Source organism: Mandrillus leucophaeus, unplaced genomic scaffold, assembly GCF_000951045.1.
Source record: "Mandrillus leucophaeus isolate KB7577 unplaced genomic scaffold, Mleu.le_1.0 Scaffold522, whole genome shotgun sequence".
NCBI classification, from domain to species: Eukaryota; Metazoa; Chordata; class Mammalia; order Primates; family Cercopithecidae; genus Mandrillus; species Mandrillus leucophaeus.
The window spans coordinates 1103690-1117728 of record NW_012105609.1 but is presented as its reverse complement, the minus strand read 5'-3'; the positions used below and the strand labels follow the sequence as shown (position 1 = coordinate 1117728).

Genomic DNA, 14039 nt, shown 5'->3' with positions numbered 1-14039 from the left:
CTTTGCTCAGGCTGGTTTTTCTTTCACTTCCATGCCAGTTTGGGTCAGGCAAGAAAGAGGCCTGGCCGCCTTCACCTCGGCCCTGGATGTTCCATCCACCTGGGCACCATGGCAGCCATGGCAAGGGTTCCAGGAACTGTTGTATTTAGCTCAGTGACAGATCTTGGTGGTGATGCAGGCTTCCTTCTGGGCTTGTGTGGGCTCTGGCTAGCTCTGTGTCCCCTGGGGCTCTGTGCCAGGGCACTTCAGATCCACCTTCTCCTTGTCCTTCAATCAGGATAAGCAGCCACAGGACCCTGCTGGAGGTTGGTGCCCGCTCCATGAGCCCCATGGGAGCTCTGTCAGCCTCAGCTTCTAATTCCCCAATTAACTGCCGCAGCAGTGGGAGAAGAGGCAAGGAGCTGCGGGAGGCATGGGGTGACAGGTGCCTGCCCCTGGGGATCCAGAGGGTAGGAGGTACCTAGAGGGACTGCCTGGCTGCTTTTGCCTCCAGGTCCTCTACCTGCAGCATGGACCCTGCACCTTCTGATTTTGGGGGGCTTTGGTTTGTTTTCGTTTTTTATATCCTTTCTACATTCGTTATGTGGGATTTGTCCCTTCTCCTGTTTATGTATTCAGCCATGTCATTATATCTGAATGGACTTCTGGATATTTACTTTATTCTTTGGGTTGTAATCCAATACTATTATTATTTATTTTCGTGCTCAAACTGTTCCACTTTGGCTATTTAGTGATTCAGGTTGGCATCTATGTTCGGATCCTTTTTGTTTGCTTGTTTTTACATAATAGCTTTATTAACATATAATTTACATACCATGCAATTCCCATGCCAATTTACATACCATTGGAAGTGTACAATTCAATGTTTTATAGTATATTCACAGAGTTGCAGTCAATTCTAGAACATTTTCATCATCCCCAGAACCCCCTTAGCAGTTACTCTCCATTCGCTGCCAGCACTGGCAACCAGGAATCTGCTTTCTGCCTCGGTGTTTGCTTATTCTGGACATTTCATATAAACAGAATCATGTAATACGTGACCTTTTGTGACTGGCTTCTTTTAGGTACTCTTATTTTTTATTTTTTAAATTTATTTATTTATTTATTTATTTATTTTGAGACGGAGTCTCACTCTGTTGCTTAAGCTGGAGTGCAGTGGCGTGATCACAGCTCACTGCAATTTCTACCGCCTAGATTCAAGCGATTCTCCTGCCTCAGCCTCCCGAGTAGCTGGGATTACAGGCTCACGCCACCATGCCCAGCTAATTTTTTGTGTTTTAGTTTCAACAAGTTGCCTGGGATTGTCTCGAACTCTTGAGTTCAGGCAATCCTCCCGCCTCGGCCTCTCAGAGTGCTGAGATTACAGGCGTGAGCCATTGCGCCCGGCCTATTCATTTATTTTTTTGATGGTCTCACTTTGTCGCCCAGACTGGAGTGCAGTGGCGTGATCTCTACTCACTGCAACCATCGCCTCTGAGACTGAAGTGATTCTCCTGCCTCAGCCTCCGGAGTAGCTGGGATTACAGGCATGCACCACTACCACCAGTTTTTGCACCACTAATTTTTGTATTTTTAGTAGAGATGGGGTTTCACCATATTGGCCAGGCTGGTCTCAAACTCCTGACCTCAAGTGATCCACTGCCTCAGCCTCCCAAAGTGCTGGAATTATAGACGTGAACCACAGCGCTGGCCTATTTTTTTTTTTTTTTTTGAGACGGAGTCTCCCTCTGTCACCCAGGCTGGAGTGCAGTGGTGTGATCTCTGCTCACTGCAACTTCTACTTCCTGGATTCAAGCGATTCTCCTGCCTCAGCCTCCAGTAGCTGGGATTACAGGCATGTGCCACCACGCCCAACTAATTTTTGTATTTTTAGTAGAGATGGGGTTTCCCCATGTTAGCCAGGCTAGTCATGAACTCCTGACCTCAAGTGATCCCCTTACCTCGGCCTCCCAAAGTGCTGGGATTACAGGCCTGAGTCACTGCGCCCAGCCTCTTTTAGGTACTCTTAAAAAGAAAACCAAAATGACAAGTTTCACTTTCCAAATAAGAAGATAAAACCCTCCTTATCCATCTTCTTGTTTCAGACCTACATTGCCCCACCGGCTGCCATTTTTTACCCACTGGGCGCTCATGACACGTCGAATGCCACTTTGAACAATATGCGTGTGTATGGGACTATTTTCCTGACCTTTATGACCCTGGTGGTGTTTGTGGGGGTCAAGTATGTGAACAAATTTGCCTCACTCTTCCTGGCCTGTGTGATCATCTCCATCCTTTCCATCTATGCTGGGGGCATCAAGTCTATATTTGACCCTCCCGTGTTTCCGTAAGTAACCCAGGAATTTATCTGGGCATTGCATGGACATCCCTCTCATGTAGCCAGCCTTTGATGCCCTAGATCCCAGAGACTGCAGGGTGAGCACAAGCAGGGGCCTCAAGCTGAGCAGGTGCCAATGCTTCTGTCCCTCACAGGGTATGCATGCTGGGCAACAGGACCCTGTCCCGGGACCAGTTTGACATCTGTGCCAAGACAGCTGTAGTAGACAATGAGACAGTGGCCACCCAGCTATGGAGTTTCTTCTGCCACAGCCCGAACCTTACCACCGACTCCTGCGACCCCTACTTCCTGCTCAACAATGTGACCGAGATCCCTGGCATCCCCGGGGCAGCTGCTGGTGTGCTCCAGGGTGGGTCCTCCCTCCCATCCTCCTGCTCTCGAACCCACAGGCTGAGCAGGGGTGCAGAGCACAGAGCTGTCCTTGTGCGGCCAGCTTGGGAATGGGGGCAGGACTGGCCGCCTTCCCAGCCCAGCAGTGTCCTCCCAGCCTGGCTCCTGGCAGCCGAGTTTGGAGTGAGTGAAGCCTGTCTGGCCAGCATCCAAGGCCTGCAGCAGCCTGTCTTCCCTAGCCACCAGCCCCTGACACTGCCTGGGGATGTTCCCACAGGATCCATAAAGGCCTTTGTGTGAGGCGGGCAGTAGGGGGCTCTGGGTGATGGTGGTTCAGCCACCTTTGTCTGTTGACTTCTAGCTGGGCAGCTCCTTCCCTGTGGTCAGGGTAGCCCTGTGGCTGACACTGCAGTCATTGAGCTGAAGCTGTCTCCTGAGTCCCCAAAACTGCCCTGCATCTGCAGCCTCTGGCTAGGCTGCCCCAAACTGCCCGGGGTAGTCGGGGGCGGCTGTGGTGGTGACACAGCTACCCCTGCAGAAAACCTGTGGAGCGCCTACCTGGAGAAGGGTGACATCGTGGAGAAGCATGGGCTGCCCTCTGCAGATGCCCCGAGCCTGAAAGAGAGCCTGCCTCTGTACGTGGTGGCCGACATCGCCACATCATTCACCGTGCTGGTCGGCATCTTCTTCCCTTCTGTGACAGGTGAGCCCTGCCTGCCTACCCACCCATCCCTGTCCCCAATCCCGGGGAGCCCCTGAGGGAGTCTCATCTGTTTTTGGAGGTATCATGGCTGGCTCAAACCGCTCTGGGGACCTCCGTGATGCCCAGAAGTCCATCCCTGTGGGGACCATTCTGGCCATCATTACAACTTCCCTCGTGTGTATCCTTTCCCAGGCCTGGGGCAGGTTGGGCAGAGGACGGGAGGCGCTTGGCCTGTGCACATCGCCAGCTAACATACACATACACCCCACACACTCATATATAGCTCCCCTTCTCATGCACACATACACATACACACCATGATACTCCCAGTCCTTGCGGTCTGTCCTGTTCAGGGACAGTGGGGTGGCGGAGGCCGAGTTTTCCTTGATGCCACCACAGACTTCAGCAGTGTGGTTCTCTTTGGCGCCTGCATCGAGGGTGTGGTTCTCCGGGACAAGTGAGTGAGCTGGGCCCCTCTCTGTAGCAGCGGCTGGACTTTGGCCTGCCTTCACACCAGCCCCCAACCCTGTGGGTGGTCCTCAGGCTGCTGGCTACCTTTGGTGGTCTGTGTTGTCCTTCCGGATCCCTGACATCCCTCACTCTGGTGGCCCCTGCAGGTATGGCGATGGCGTCAGCAGGAACTTGGTGGTGGGCACACTGGCCTGGCCTTCACCCTGGGTCATTGTCATCGGCTCCTTCTTTTCAACATGTGGTGCTGGCCTCCAGAGCCTCACGGGGGCACCGCGCCTATTGCAGGCCATTGCCAAGGACAACATCATCCCCTTCCTCCGGGTGAGCCCTTCTGCACTCCCCCATGGCCTGGCTGCTCCCAGGCCCTCGCCCAGCTGGGGAGAGAGAGAGGGAACACAGATGCAGTGTGTCCTGTCCTCAGTAGCCCCGGGGCCAGGCGGCCATCCATGAGGAGCTACTGAGAAGTGTCCTGGGCTGACACTGCCCTGGGCCTGGAGCTGCCTTGGACCCAGAATCTTCATGGCCTGTTTAGGGCTCATCCAAAGGAGAGAGGCCTGGGGAAGTGGAGTCAGGGAGACTGGTGACACCCACAGGGATAGGCACAGAGGCGGCCTAAGCCCCCAAGGAGGGCCCTGGGGGTGAGGGAGGCCAGGCTGGGGTCTGGGGCCCAAGGTGTGGAATGGAGGTGACAGGGCCAGCTTCCTTCCTGGTGCACACAGGTATTTGGCCACGGGAAGGTGAATGGTGAACCCACATGGGCACTCCTCCTGACGGCACTCATCGCCGAGCTGGGCATCCTCATCGCCTCCCTCGACATGGTGGCCCCCATCCTATCCATGTGAGCTGGGGCTGGGCAGGACAGGGGGATGTTCTGGGAAAGGGTCCCTGAACCCCAGCACCTCCCCGTGGCTGTGTCTGGTGTTGGGGGCGCAGCTGGGAGATGTGGCAGGCTGCATGGGGAGATGTGGCCTGGCAGGGCTCAGCCCACCCCTGCATTTAGAAGCAAGCCTGGCACCTATGCCAAAGCTATAAAGTGACCAACAGGTCCACACCTCCCTGAGAGAGCCCCCAAAGCAGGTGGCTGGCAGACCTCTCCCCTGGACAGGGCAATCACCACGTCCCTCATGCCTCCCTGAAGCCACTGCTGCCCCTTCCATCTGTTGTTTTTTTGTTTTGTTTTGTTTTGAGACGGAGTCTCACTCTGTCACCTAGGCTGGAGTGCAATGGCGTGATCTTGGCTCACTGCAACCTCCGCCTCCTGGGTTCAAGCAATTCTCCTGCCTCAGCCTCCTGAGTAGCTGGGATTACAGACATGCACCACCACGCCCAGCTAATTTTTTGTATTTTTAGTAGAGATGAGGTTTTACCATCTTGACCAGGCTGGTGTCGAACTCCTGACATCAGATGATCCACCTGCCTCCTTCCTTCCTGTGCTCCCATCCTCAGCTGCCTTCCCGGAGGGCTGATGCAGCCAGCCCTGCCCATGCCTGGGACTCCCACACCCACCACAGTGACTCTTAAGTGTCTCTGACTGGGTGCATTCAAATGGTCCGGCTCATCTTGCATCCTCCCCTTCATGCATGGCAGCCCCTCATCCAGCTGGTCACCCAGGCCAGAGGCCTGAGTGTGGCCTAGAGTCTCCAGGCACTGAGCTCTTCCTACCACCCCTGTACCACCCTCCAGCTCTGCCCCGTTACTCCCTTTCCTACCTCCTCCGCTGGCGAACCCTTGCCCATCCTCTGCAATCTCCAAGGACTCCTCCACAGTAGTCTCATCACCTCAGGCCATGAAAGTGGCAGCAATGAGGTTGAGAAGACCTGGCCAAGCCATGCAGGGCAGGGCCAGTCCCAGCTTGATGTCAGGCCCCTGGCTGCCAAGGTGGCTGCTCTTCACCAACCGTCCCCTGTGCCACAGGTTCTTTCTGATGTGCTACCTGTTCGTGAACCTGGCCTGTGCAGTGCAGACACTCCTGAGGACCCCCAACTGGCGGCCCCGGTTCAAGTACTATCACTGGTGAGCCACGCCTCTGACACGGGAGGCCCTGGGGAGGCCAGGAGCTTCATTCTGGATGAGGCCTGGGCTTCCCGGGTAGGTAGGTCTTGATGAAACACTGTGGGGAGGGAGTTTATGGGGCTGGGGAGGAACTGGACCTGGGTCTCCCACCCAGTGACCTGACCACCCACCTGGGACCTCCCACCTGGGACCTGACAGGGCCGCCAGGGCATGGGCCAGGCTGTGGCCAGGGGCCCTCCTGGTCCTGCCCTGACTCTGCCCTCCCCTCTGGCCCAGGGCGCTGTCCTTCCTGGGCATGAGCCTCTGCCTGGCCCTTATGTTTGTCTCCTCCTGGTACTATGCCCTGGTGGCCATGCTCATCGCCGGCATGATCTACAAATACATCGAGTACCAAGGGTGAGTGAGCGCTGCCACCTGGCCTCTGCCGGCAGCCTGCACTGCCCTGAGGGGGCCCAGCCGAACAGGCAGGGTGGTCTGACGTTGGGGTGGGCGGGGAGCTGGGCCACCGTGGGTGCCAAGACTGGGGACTGTAACTCAGGACCCGGGGTGGTCTTGAGGGGCAGAACCCCTCCATCTCGCATCCATATAGACAGAACCCCCTGGGCAGCACCAGGGGCTCACCAGCTGTGGTGGAATCTGCAGGGCTGAGAAGGAGTGGGGTGACGGGATCCGAGGCCTGTCCCTGAGTGCCGCCCGCTACGCGCTGTTGCGGCTGGAGGAGGGGCCTCCTCATACCAAGAACTGGCGGTGAGTTCCCACCAGACCCTGGCCAGGGTGCAGAGGTTCTCAGGGGTCGCTGTCGGGGTCAGAGGGTCGAGAGGTGTCAGCTCCCCGTCCTGGGGCTGCCAGGGGCACCCTCCTGGGCCATGCTACCCAAACCCGCAGGGACCATCACCCAAGAAGAGAAGAAGAGGAGGGGCTCCCTGGAACGGCTGGCCCTGGTCTCAGGCTCCCCCACCCGGCCACTGCAGGCCACAGCTGCTGGTGCTACTGAAGCTGGACGAGGACCTGCACGTGAAGTACCCACGGCTCCTCACCTTCGCCTCCCAGCTCAAGGCCGGCAAGGGCCTGACCATTGTTGGTTCTGTCATCCAGGGGAGCTTCTTGGAGAGCTATGGCGAGGCCCAGGCTGCCGAGCAGGTACCTGTTTCGGGGGTGAGAGCTGAGCCAGACTACAGGAGTCTGGGCTGCAGCTGACGGAGGGGAAGGGCCCAATCTTGGCGAGCGTGACCAGCCAGGCAGCCAGCACTGCTGCCACCTGAGAGCTGGCACAAGGAGGGGCCAGCAGTCCCATCTTGAAAACTTGGGCTCCGGGTAGGCAGCTTGTTGCCCCCAGGCCCTCCTCCACCCCGAAGTCGTTTTGTTCCCAAGGGGCCTTGGGAGGGAGCCCAGAGGCGGGAAGCTGATGGCTTCCCGTTGGCCCTGGGTGTGTTCCCCACAGACCATCAAGAACATGATGGAGATTGAGAAGGTGAAGGGTTTCTGCCAGGTGGTGGTGGCCAGCAAGGTGCGGGAGGGGCTGGCCCACCTCATCCAGTCCTGTGGCCTGGGCGGCATGCGGCATAACTCTGTGGTGCTGGGCTGGCCCTACGGCTGGCGACAGAGCGAGGACCCCCGTGCCTGGAAGACCTTCATTGGTGTGTGAGGGCCTGGGGCCTGGGCTGAGCCTGGTGGGCAGGGGTGAAGTGAGGTGGCAGCGGCCAGAGGGCCACAGGCTGGTGGTCAGCCGTGCCCCTCCTCCCCAGACACCGTGCGCTGCACTACGGCTGCCCACCTGGCCCTGCTCGTGCCCAAGAACATCGCCTTCTACCCCAGCAACCACGAGCGCTACCTGGAGGGCCACATAGACGTGTGGTGGATCGTGCATGACGGCGGCATGCTTATGCTTCTGCCCTTCCTGCTGCGCCAGCATAAGGTGGGCTGGGGGGTGGGTGCAGGTGAGAGGGGCTAGGCCCTCGGAGGAGCGGCTGTGACCAAATGGCCCACCCGGTCCCTTGCCTCAGGTCTGGAGGAAGTGCCGGATGCGCATCTTCACAGTGGCCCAGATGGATGATAATAGCATCCAGATGAAGAAGGACCTGGCCGTCTTCCTGTACCATCTGCGCCTTGAGGCCGAGGTGGAGGTGGTGGAGATGGTGAGCTCCCTGTCCTGCCCTGGCCCCGTGGATACCATGTCCCATGCAGCTGGGTCCTCACGGCCTACCCTCTCCCCAGCATAACAGTGACATCTCTGCATACACCTACGAGCGGACGCTGATGATGGAGCAGCGGTCGCAGATGCTGCGGCAGATGAGACTGACCAAGACTGAGCGGGAGCGAGAAGTCAGTGCCCTTTGTGGTACTGTGGCAGGGCGGGTGGCAGGGTCAGGCCTTTAGAGACCGCATCGGTGGGTGTGGAGGAATCAGAATGACTCACCGCAGCCCTACCCAAGCCAGTGCTCATTTCCCGGAGGCAGGGTGGTCACATTGGGCCAGACAGGCCCCGTCCCCCTTTTCCTATGGGACCAAGGCTACCTCCTGCGATTGTCCCCAGGCCCAGCTGGTCAAGGATCGGCACTCGGCCCTGCGGCTGGAGAGCCTGTACTCAGACGAGGAAGATGAGTCTGCAGTGGGGGCTGACAAGATCCAGATGACATGGACCAGGGACAAGTACATGACTGAGACCTGGGACCCCAGCCATGCCCCTGACAATTTCCGGGAGCTGGTGCATATTAAGCCGTGAGTGCAGCAAAAACAGACCCAGTGGCGCTGGAATCTAGGGGTGGAGGTGGGGTGGGGCAGACAAGTGGTGTTAGGTGGACCAGGGGTGGGGACCCTCCTTGCAGGATGGCTTATGGTGACCTGTGATTGGCTGCACTACGTGTAGGGACCAGTCCAACGTGCGACGCATGCACACCGCTGTGAAGCTCAATGAAGTCATTGTCACGCGCTCCCACGACGCCCGCCTGGTTCTCCTAAACATGCCTGGCCCACCCAAGAACAGCGAGGGCGACGAGAACTGGATCCCTTTGTGGAGGGGCAGCAACTGGGAGGTGGGCAGCGTGGGAGGTCAGGCCAGCAGCTCCTCTCCCGGGCCCCCTGGGTGGGTGTGGCCCAGGTGGCCCTGGTTACCCATTGATTCTGTTGCTGCCTCCTTGACTTGAGGCCCTGCAGACATGGAGTTCCTCGAGGTACTGACCGAGGGCCTTGAGCGGGTGCTGTTGGTGCGTGGTGGTGGCCGTGAAGTCATCACCATCTACTCCTGAGCCCAGTGTCATCTTGTGGCCTGGAGTCGAGGTCTTGGCCAGGATATCACAAGCTGTGGTCTGGGGTAACAGCCTCTTCCCAGCACCCACTTGCCAGCCCTGCTTGCCTGGCCCTGTCCTGGACCCAGCTTTGCTAGGTCTCCTTGGAAACCAGGCCTGGGCCTCAAAATGGAGATGGATCCCAGGTCTTGTGGGACTGTGGGAGGTTTGGGGACTTTACTGTCTAGCACCCCAGTAGGCCTGTCCTGGCGAGAGAAGTCTGGTTGGGGCCGAGTGGGGTTTGAAGGCAGCTGGCGCAGCCCAGTCCAGGAGCGCTATTTATTGCATATTTATTATTTGGATGTCACCATCAGAGACGAAGGGAAGGGTAGCCAGGGAGGGAGTCCAGCCCAGCTGCCTGCAGGAAGATCTGGCTCAGTCAACTATGGGCAGGGCCCCCCACCAAGCTGAGCCGAATGGAGACAGCCGAGCTGAGGCCTGACTTTTTCAATAAAACATTGTGTACTTCTGGGCCTCCTGCTGCCCCGGCTCTGTTTCCCCTGGCGCCAAGAGAAGAAGGCGGAACTGAACCCAGGCCCAGAGCCGGCTCCCTGAGGCTGTGCCCCTTTCCGGCAATCTCTGGCCACAACCCCCACTGGCCAGGCCGTCCCTCCCACTGGCCCTAGGGCCCCTCCCACTCCCACACCAGATAAGGCCAGCCCAGTGCCGCTTCCTCTGGCAGTAGGCACCAGGGCTGGAATGGGGCCGCCCGGCTCCCCATGGCAGTGGGTGCCGCTGCTGCTGGGGCTGCTGCTCCCTCCTGCCGCCCCCTTCTGGCTCCTCAATGTGCTCTTCCCCCCGCACACCACGCCCAAGGCTGAGCTCAGTAACCACACACGGCCCGTCATCCTCGGTAAGCCCCCACCAGGCCCCTGATGCAAAACGCCAGACCCTGGGGAGCCTGGGCCCCAGCCCCTGGCAGCTGACCCCGCCAAAACCCTTCTGCCCTGCATAAGCCCCGGTGTAAGTACCTGCCTTGGTGTGGGGAGGGGCCAAAAGCTTGTCCCATAGAGGAATGACCTCCCTTCTCCCTGACGCCCGACTATGTGTCTCTCAGTTGCCTACCCCAGGGGGGCGGAGTGGGGGACAGGATGTGCCTGAGGTCTTGGCTGGGACATCACAAGCTGTGGTCAGCCACAGCCACACCAGACTCTGGGCCAAACCCCACCACTCCTTCCTTGGCCCCCACCCACCAAGGACAAGATGCCCAGCCCAGGACCGGTGAGCAGGAGAGGCCCATCCATGCCCGGCCCCTATTAAGCCCAGCCCCCCTGCCCCTAGACCTATCTGTTCCCACCCTGGACTTTGGAAATAAAGGAGCGCCAGGCTGGGTGTTTGCTCTGCAGAGGCAGGGGTCAGCGGCCTTGGCCTCAGCACCTCAGCACCTTCCCTTCCTCAGGGAGGCCTGGGCTTTGGCTATTGGGGGGACAGCGGGGAGAGGGGGTGTGAGCGGGGGAGGGTAAGTGTGCTTTGTACCTAGGGTTGAGGGTGTGGGAGGTTGGGGGTGGGTCTGGTCACTGCAGCATCTGGGGTGACTGGGGTAAGGGTCACCGGGGGAATCCAGAGTCCAGAGTGAGGGCCGCTACTCACAGTGCCCGGCTGCCTGGGGAATCAGCTAGAAGCCAAGCTGGACAAGCCAGATGTGGTGAACTGGATGTGCTACCGCAAGACAGAGGACTTCTTCACCATCTGGCTGGATCTCAACATGTTCCTACCCCTCGGGGTAGACTGCTGGATCGATAACACCAGGTACAGCCATGTGCTCCGCCCCAGCCCCGACACACTGCTCCTTGGCTATTGGCTGCTGAGTGGCACCCCCGCCCTGCAGGGTTGTCTACAACCGGAGCTCTGGGCTTGTGTCCAACGCCCCTGGTGTCCAGATCCGTGTCCCCGGCTTTGGCAAGACCTACTCTGTGGAGTACCTGGACAGCAGCAAGCTGGCAGGTTTGTGTCAGAGGGCAGGGCTAGGGCTCCAGGCTGGGGTGCTGGCCCACAGCAGGCATGGCCCAGCCTCCGGTGCTGCTGCTCCCCCCACAGGGTACCTGCACACACTGGTGCAGAACCTGGTCAACAACGGCTACGTGCGGGACGAGACTGTGCGCGCCGCCCCCTATGACTGGCGGCTGGAGCCCGGTGAGTGTCTCTACGGATGACCAGCTTGGGGTGGGGCAGGTGCCCCGGACCCCAACTGCCCTGACCCCTCCCACCCACTGCAGGCCAGCAGGAGGAGTACTACCACAAGCTCGCAGGGCTGGTGGAGGAGATGCACGCTGCCTATGGGAAGCCTGTCTTCCTCATTGGCCACAGCCTTGGCTGTCTACACTTGCTCTATTTCCTGCTGCGCCAGCCCCAGGCCTGGAAGGACCGCTTCATCGATGGCTTCATCTCTCTTGGGGCTCCCTGGGGCGGCTCCATCAAGCCCATGCTGGTCTTGGCCTCAGGTGAGAAGGCCTCGACCACTTAGGCCCAGCGATGGGTGAGACGAAGCTGATCCTGGGCCTGCCTTCATTGCGGCTCCTGCTCACGGTGGCCTCTGGGGGTGCCATCTACCACCCCTGGGCAGGCATGCTCGCTGTCACTGGCCTCCAGAGCAGTGACCCTGGCCTGAGCAATTAGGGTGGCTCCTTCCAGAGTCTGTGTCAGTGATGGCAAAAGGGCGGTGAAAACAGAAAGTGAACTCCAGCTATCTGCCCCCAGGTTTGTTCCTTGTAGCCCCAGAGCCTGCCTACCCAACCCTTGCCTGCCTTCCGCTTGCTCGCAGGAGCGCCTTTGCCGAGGGATGTGCTTTACTGAGGATGGGTCTGCCAGAGCTAGGGCCAGACCCCCCGGAGCCCCGCCTGCCCTTCCCTAGGGAGTGGCACCAGGGCCCAGCACTGACACAGCTACCACCTACTCCCCACCCCCTGTACCGTGGGAGCTGGTCTGGAGAGAGAAACACAGTCTGGACAGAGAAACACTCATCAGACACCACCAATAAATGCCAAACAGACACCATCTTGTTTCTCCCTTTCTGGAGCACAACTCTGTGGCCCCCAATGCAGCACAAGCCACATAAGAAGCAGAGAGACACATGCCCAAGGGAAGACAGCCAGCACCGCCCTGACCATCCCCACACATCCCGGGCCTCACCCACACCATCCCCACACACCCCGTCCTCAGGAAGCCCCGCCTACATATTTTTTTTTTTTTTTTTTTGAGACAGGGTCTCACTCTTGCCCAGGCTGGAGTGCAGTGGCACGATCACAGCCGCAGCCTCAATCTCCCTGGCCCAAGCAACCCTCCTGCCTCAGCCTCCTGGGTAGCTGAGACGATAGGCACGCACCACCACACCTAATTTATTTTTATTTTTTAGTAGAAACAAAGTCTTGCTATGTTGCCCAGGCTGGTCTCAAACTCCTGAGCTTAAGTGATTTCCTGCCTCAGCCTCCCAAAGTGCTGGGATTACAGGCGTGAGCCACTGTGCTGGGCCTTTTACAAAATACTTGTTTATTTATTTTGAGATGGAGTCTCGCTCTGTTTCCCAGGCTGGAATGCAGTAGTGCAATCTCCGCTCACTGCAACCTCCGCCTCCCAGGTTCAAGTGATTCTCTTGCCTCAGCCTCCCTAGTAGCTAGGATCACAGGCATGTGCCACCATGCCTGGCTAATTTTTGTATTTTTAGTAGAGACGGGGCTTCCCCATGTTGGCCAGGCTGGTCTTGAACTCCTGACCTCAAGTCAACTGCCTGCCTCGGCCTCCCAAAGTGCTGGGATTACAGGCGTGAGCCAACATTAACCAGCCCTATTTATTTTTAGGCTGGGATCTCGTCCTGTCACCCAGGCTACAGTGCAGTGACATGATCATAGTTACTGTAACCTTAAATTCCTAGGGTCAAGCAATCTTCCTGCCTTTGCCTTTTGAGTAGCTAAGGACTAGAGGTGCAATCCAGTATGCCCAGCTGATTTTTTTTTTTTTTTTTTTTTTTGTAGAGACAGGGTCTCACTGCATTGCCTAGGCTGGTCTTGGACTCCTGGCCTCAAGTGATCCTCCTGCCTCAGCCTCCCAAAGTGTTGGGATTACAGGAGTGAGCCATGGTGCCTGCCCCTGCCCTTCTTTTGAAGCCCTACAGCTCCGCCCAACAGCTTCTCACTGAGTAAGCCGACACTGAGCATCATTGAATATCAGGCCTTCTCAAGCCTGTGGCTTAGAGTCTATGTCTAGATTGGGCAGGGGCAAGAGTGAGCATCTGGCTGAGCCTACACTCAGCAGGTTGTGGGCCAGGGGTAGCCAGGCCTGGCTCCCTGTCCCATCTTGCTCCCTATCCACAGGTGACAACCAGGGCATCCCCATCATGTCCAGCATCAAGCTGAAAGAGGAGCAGCGCATAACAACCACCTCCCCCTGGATGTTTCCCTCTCGCATGGCTTGGCCTGAGGACCACGTGTTCATTTCCACCCCCAGCTTCAACTACACAGGCCGTGACTTCCAGCGCTTCTTTGCAGACCTGCACTTTGAGGAAGGCTGGTACATGTGGCTGCAGTCACGTGACCTCCTGGCAGGCCTCCCAGCGCCTGGCGTGGAAGTATACTGTCTTTATGGCGTGGGCCTGCCCACACCCCGCACCTACATCTATGACCACGGCTTCCCCTACACGGACCCTGTGGACGTGCTCTATGAGGACGGTGACGACACAGTGGCCACGCGCAGCACTGAGCTCTGTGGCCTCTGGCAGGGCCGCCAGCCGCAGCCCGTGCACCTGCTGCCCCTGCGTGGGATACAGCATCTCAACATGGTCTTCAGCAACCAGACCCTGGAGCACATCAATGCTATCCTGCTGGGTGCCTACCGCCAGGGTCCCCCTACATCCCTGACTGCCAGCCCAGAGCCCCCGCCTCCTGAATAAAGACCTTCCTTTGCTGCC

At 58.4% G+C, this 14039-nt stretch overlaps 2 protein-coding genes across 6 annotated transcripts in view; both read left to right on the top strand.

Annotated features, from left to right (window-relative positions):
• SLC12A4 (solute carrier family 12 (potassium/chloride transporter), member 4) overlaps positions 1-9611 on the top strand; it is a 23797-nt gene extending 14186 nt beyond the window's left edge. For 4 of the 5 annotated variants that reach the window (XM_011996732.1, XM_011996733.1, XM_011996736.1 and 1 more), the window contains 18 exons: positions 2085-2326; positions 2473-2687; positions 3207-3371; positions 3451-3549; positions 3771-3828; positions 3989-4163; positions 4562-4680; positions 5757-5855; positions 6132-6251; positions 6498-6602; positions 6827-6995; positions 7297-7492; positions 7601-7770; positions 7859-7990; positions 8070-8177; positions 8389-8573; positions 8722-8857; positions 9011-9611. In XM_011996732.1, coding sequence (XP_011852122.1) covers positions 2085-2326; positions 2473-2687; positions 3207-3371; positions 3451-3549; positions 3771-3828; positions 3989-4163; positions 4562-4680; positions 5757-5855; positions 6132-6251; positions 6498-6602; positions 6827-6995; positions 7297-7492; positions 7601-7770; positions 7859-7990; positions 8070-8177; positions 8389-8573; positions 8722-8857; positions 9011-9100 — 2583 coding nt within the window. In that variant the 3' untranslated portion in view covers positions 9101-9611. The remainder of the gene's footprint in view (positions 1-2084; positions 2327-2472; positions 2688-3206; positions 3372-3450; positions 3550-3770; positions 3829-3988; positions 4164-4561; positions 4681-5756; positions 5856-6131; positions 6252-6497; positions 6603-6826; positions 6996-7296; positions 7493-7600; positions 7771-7858; positions 7991-8069; positions 8178-8388; positions 8574-8721; positions 8858-9010) is intronic. The other variant, XM_011996735.1, reaches the window with a different exon arrangement.
• Positions 9572-14039, top strand: LCAT (lecithin-cholesterol acyltransferase). Its single transcript, XM_011996738.1, has 6 exons — positions 9572-9992; positions 10732-10888; positions 10968-11083; positions 11177-11272; positions 11356-11580; positions 13447-14039. Exons 1-6 carry the CDS (start codon positions 9839-9841, stop codon positions 14019-14021), a joined length of 1323 nt encoding a protein of 440 aa, XP_011852128.1. The 5' UTR covers positions 9572-9838; the 3' UTR covers positions 14022-14039.

Excerpts from the sequence above, each read along its gene's own strand:
- LCAT (XM_011996738.1), top strand. The coding sequence starts at position 9,839 with ATGGGGCCGCCCGGCTCCCCATGGCAGTGGGTGCCGCTGCTGCTGGGG. Across the intron at positions 10,889-10,967 it reads TGCTGGATCGATAACACCAG|GGTTGTCTACAACCGGAGCT; the intron begins GTACAGCCATGT and ends CCCGCCCTGCAG. Across the intron at positions 11,581-13,446 it reads CATGCTGGTCTTGGCCTCAG|GTGACAACCAGGGCATCCCC; the intron begins GTGAGAAGGCCT and ends CCCTATCCACAG.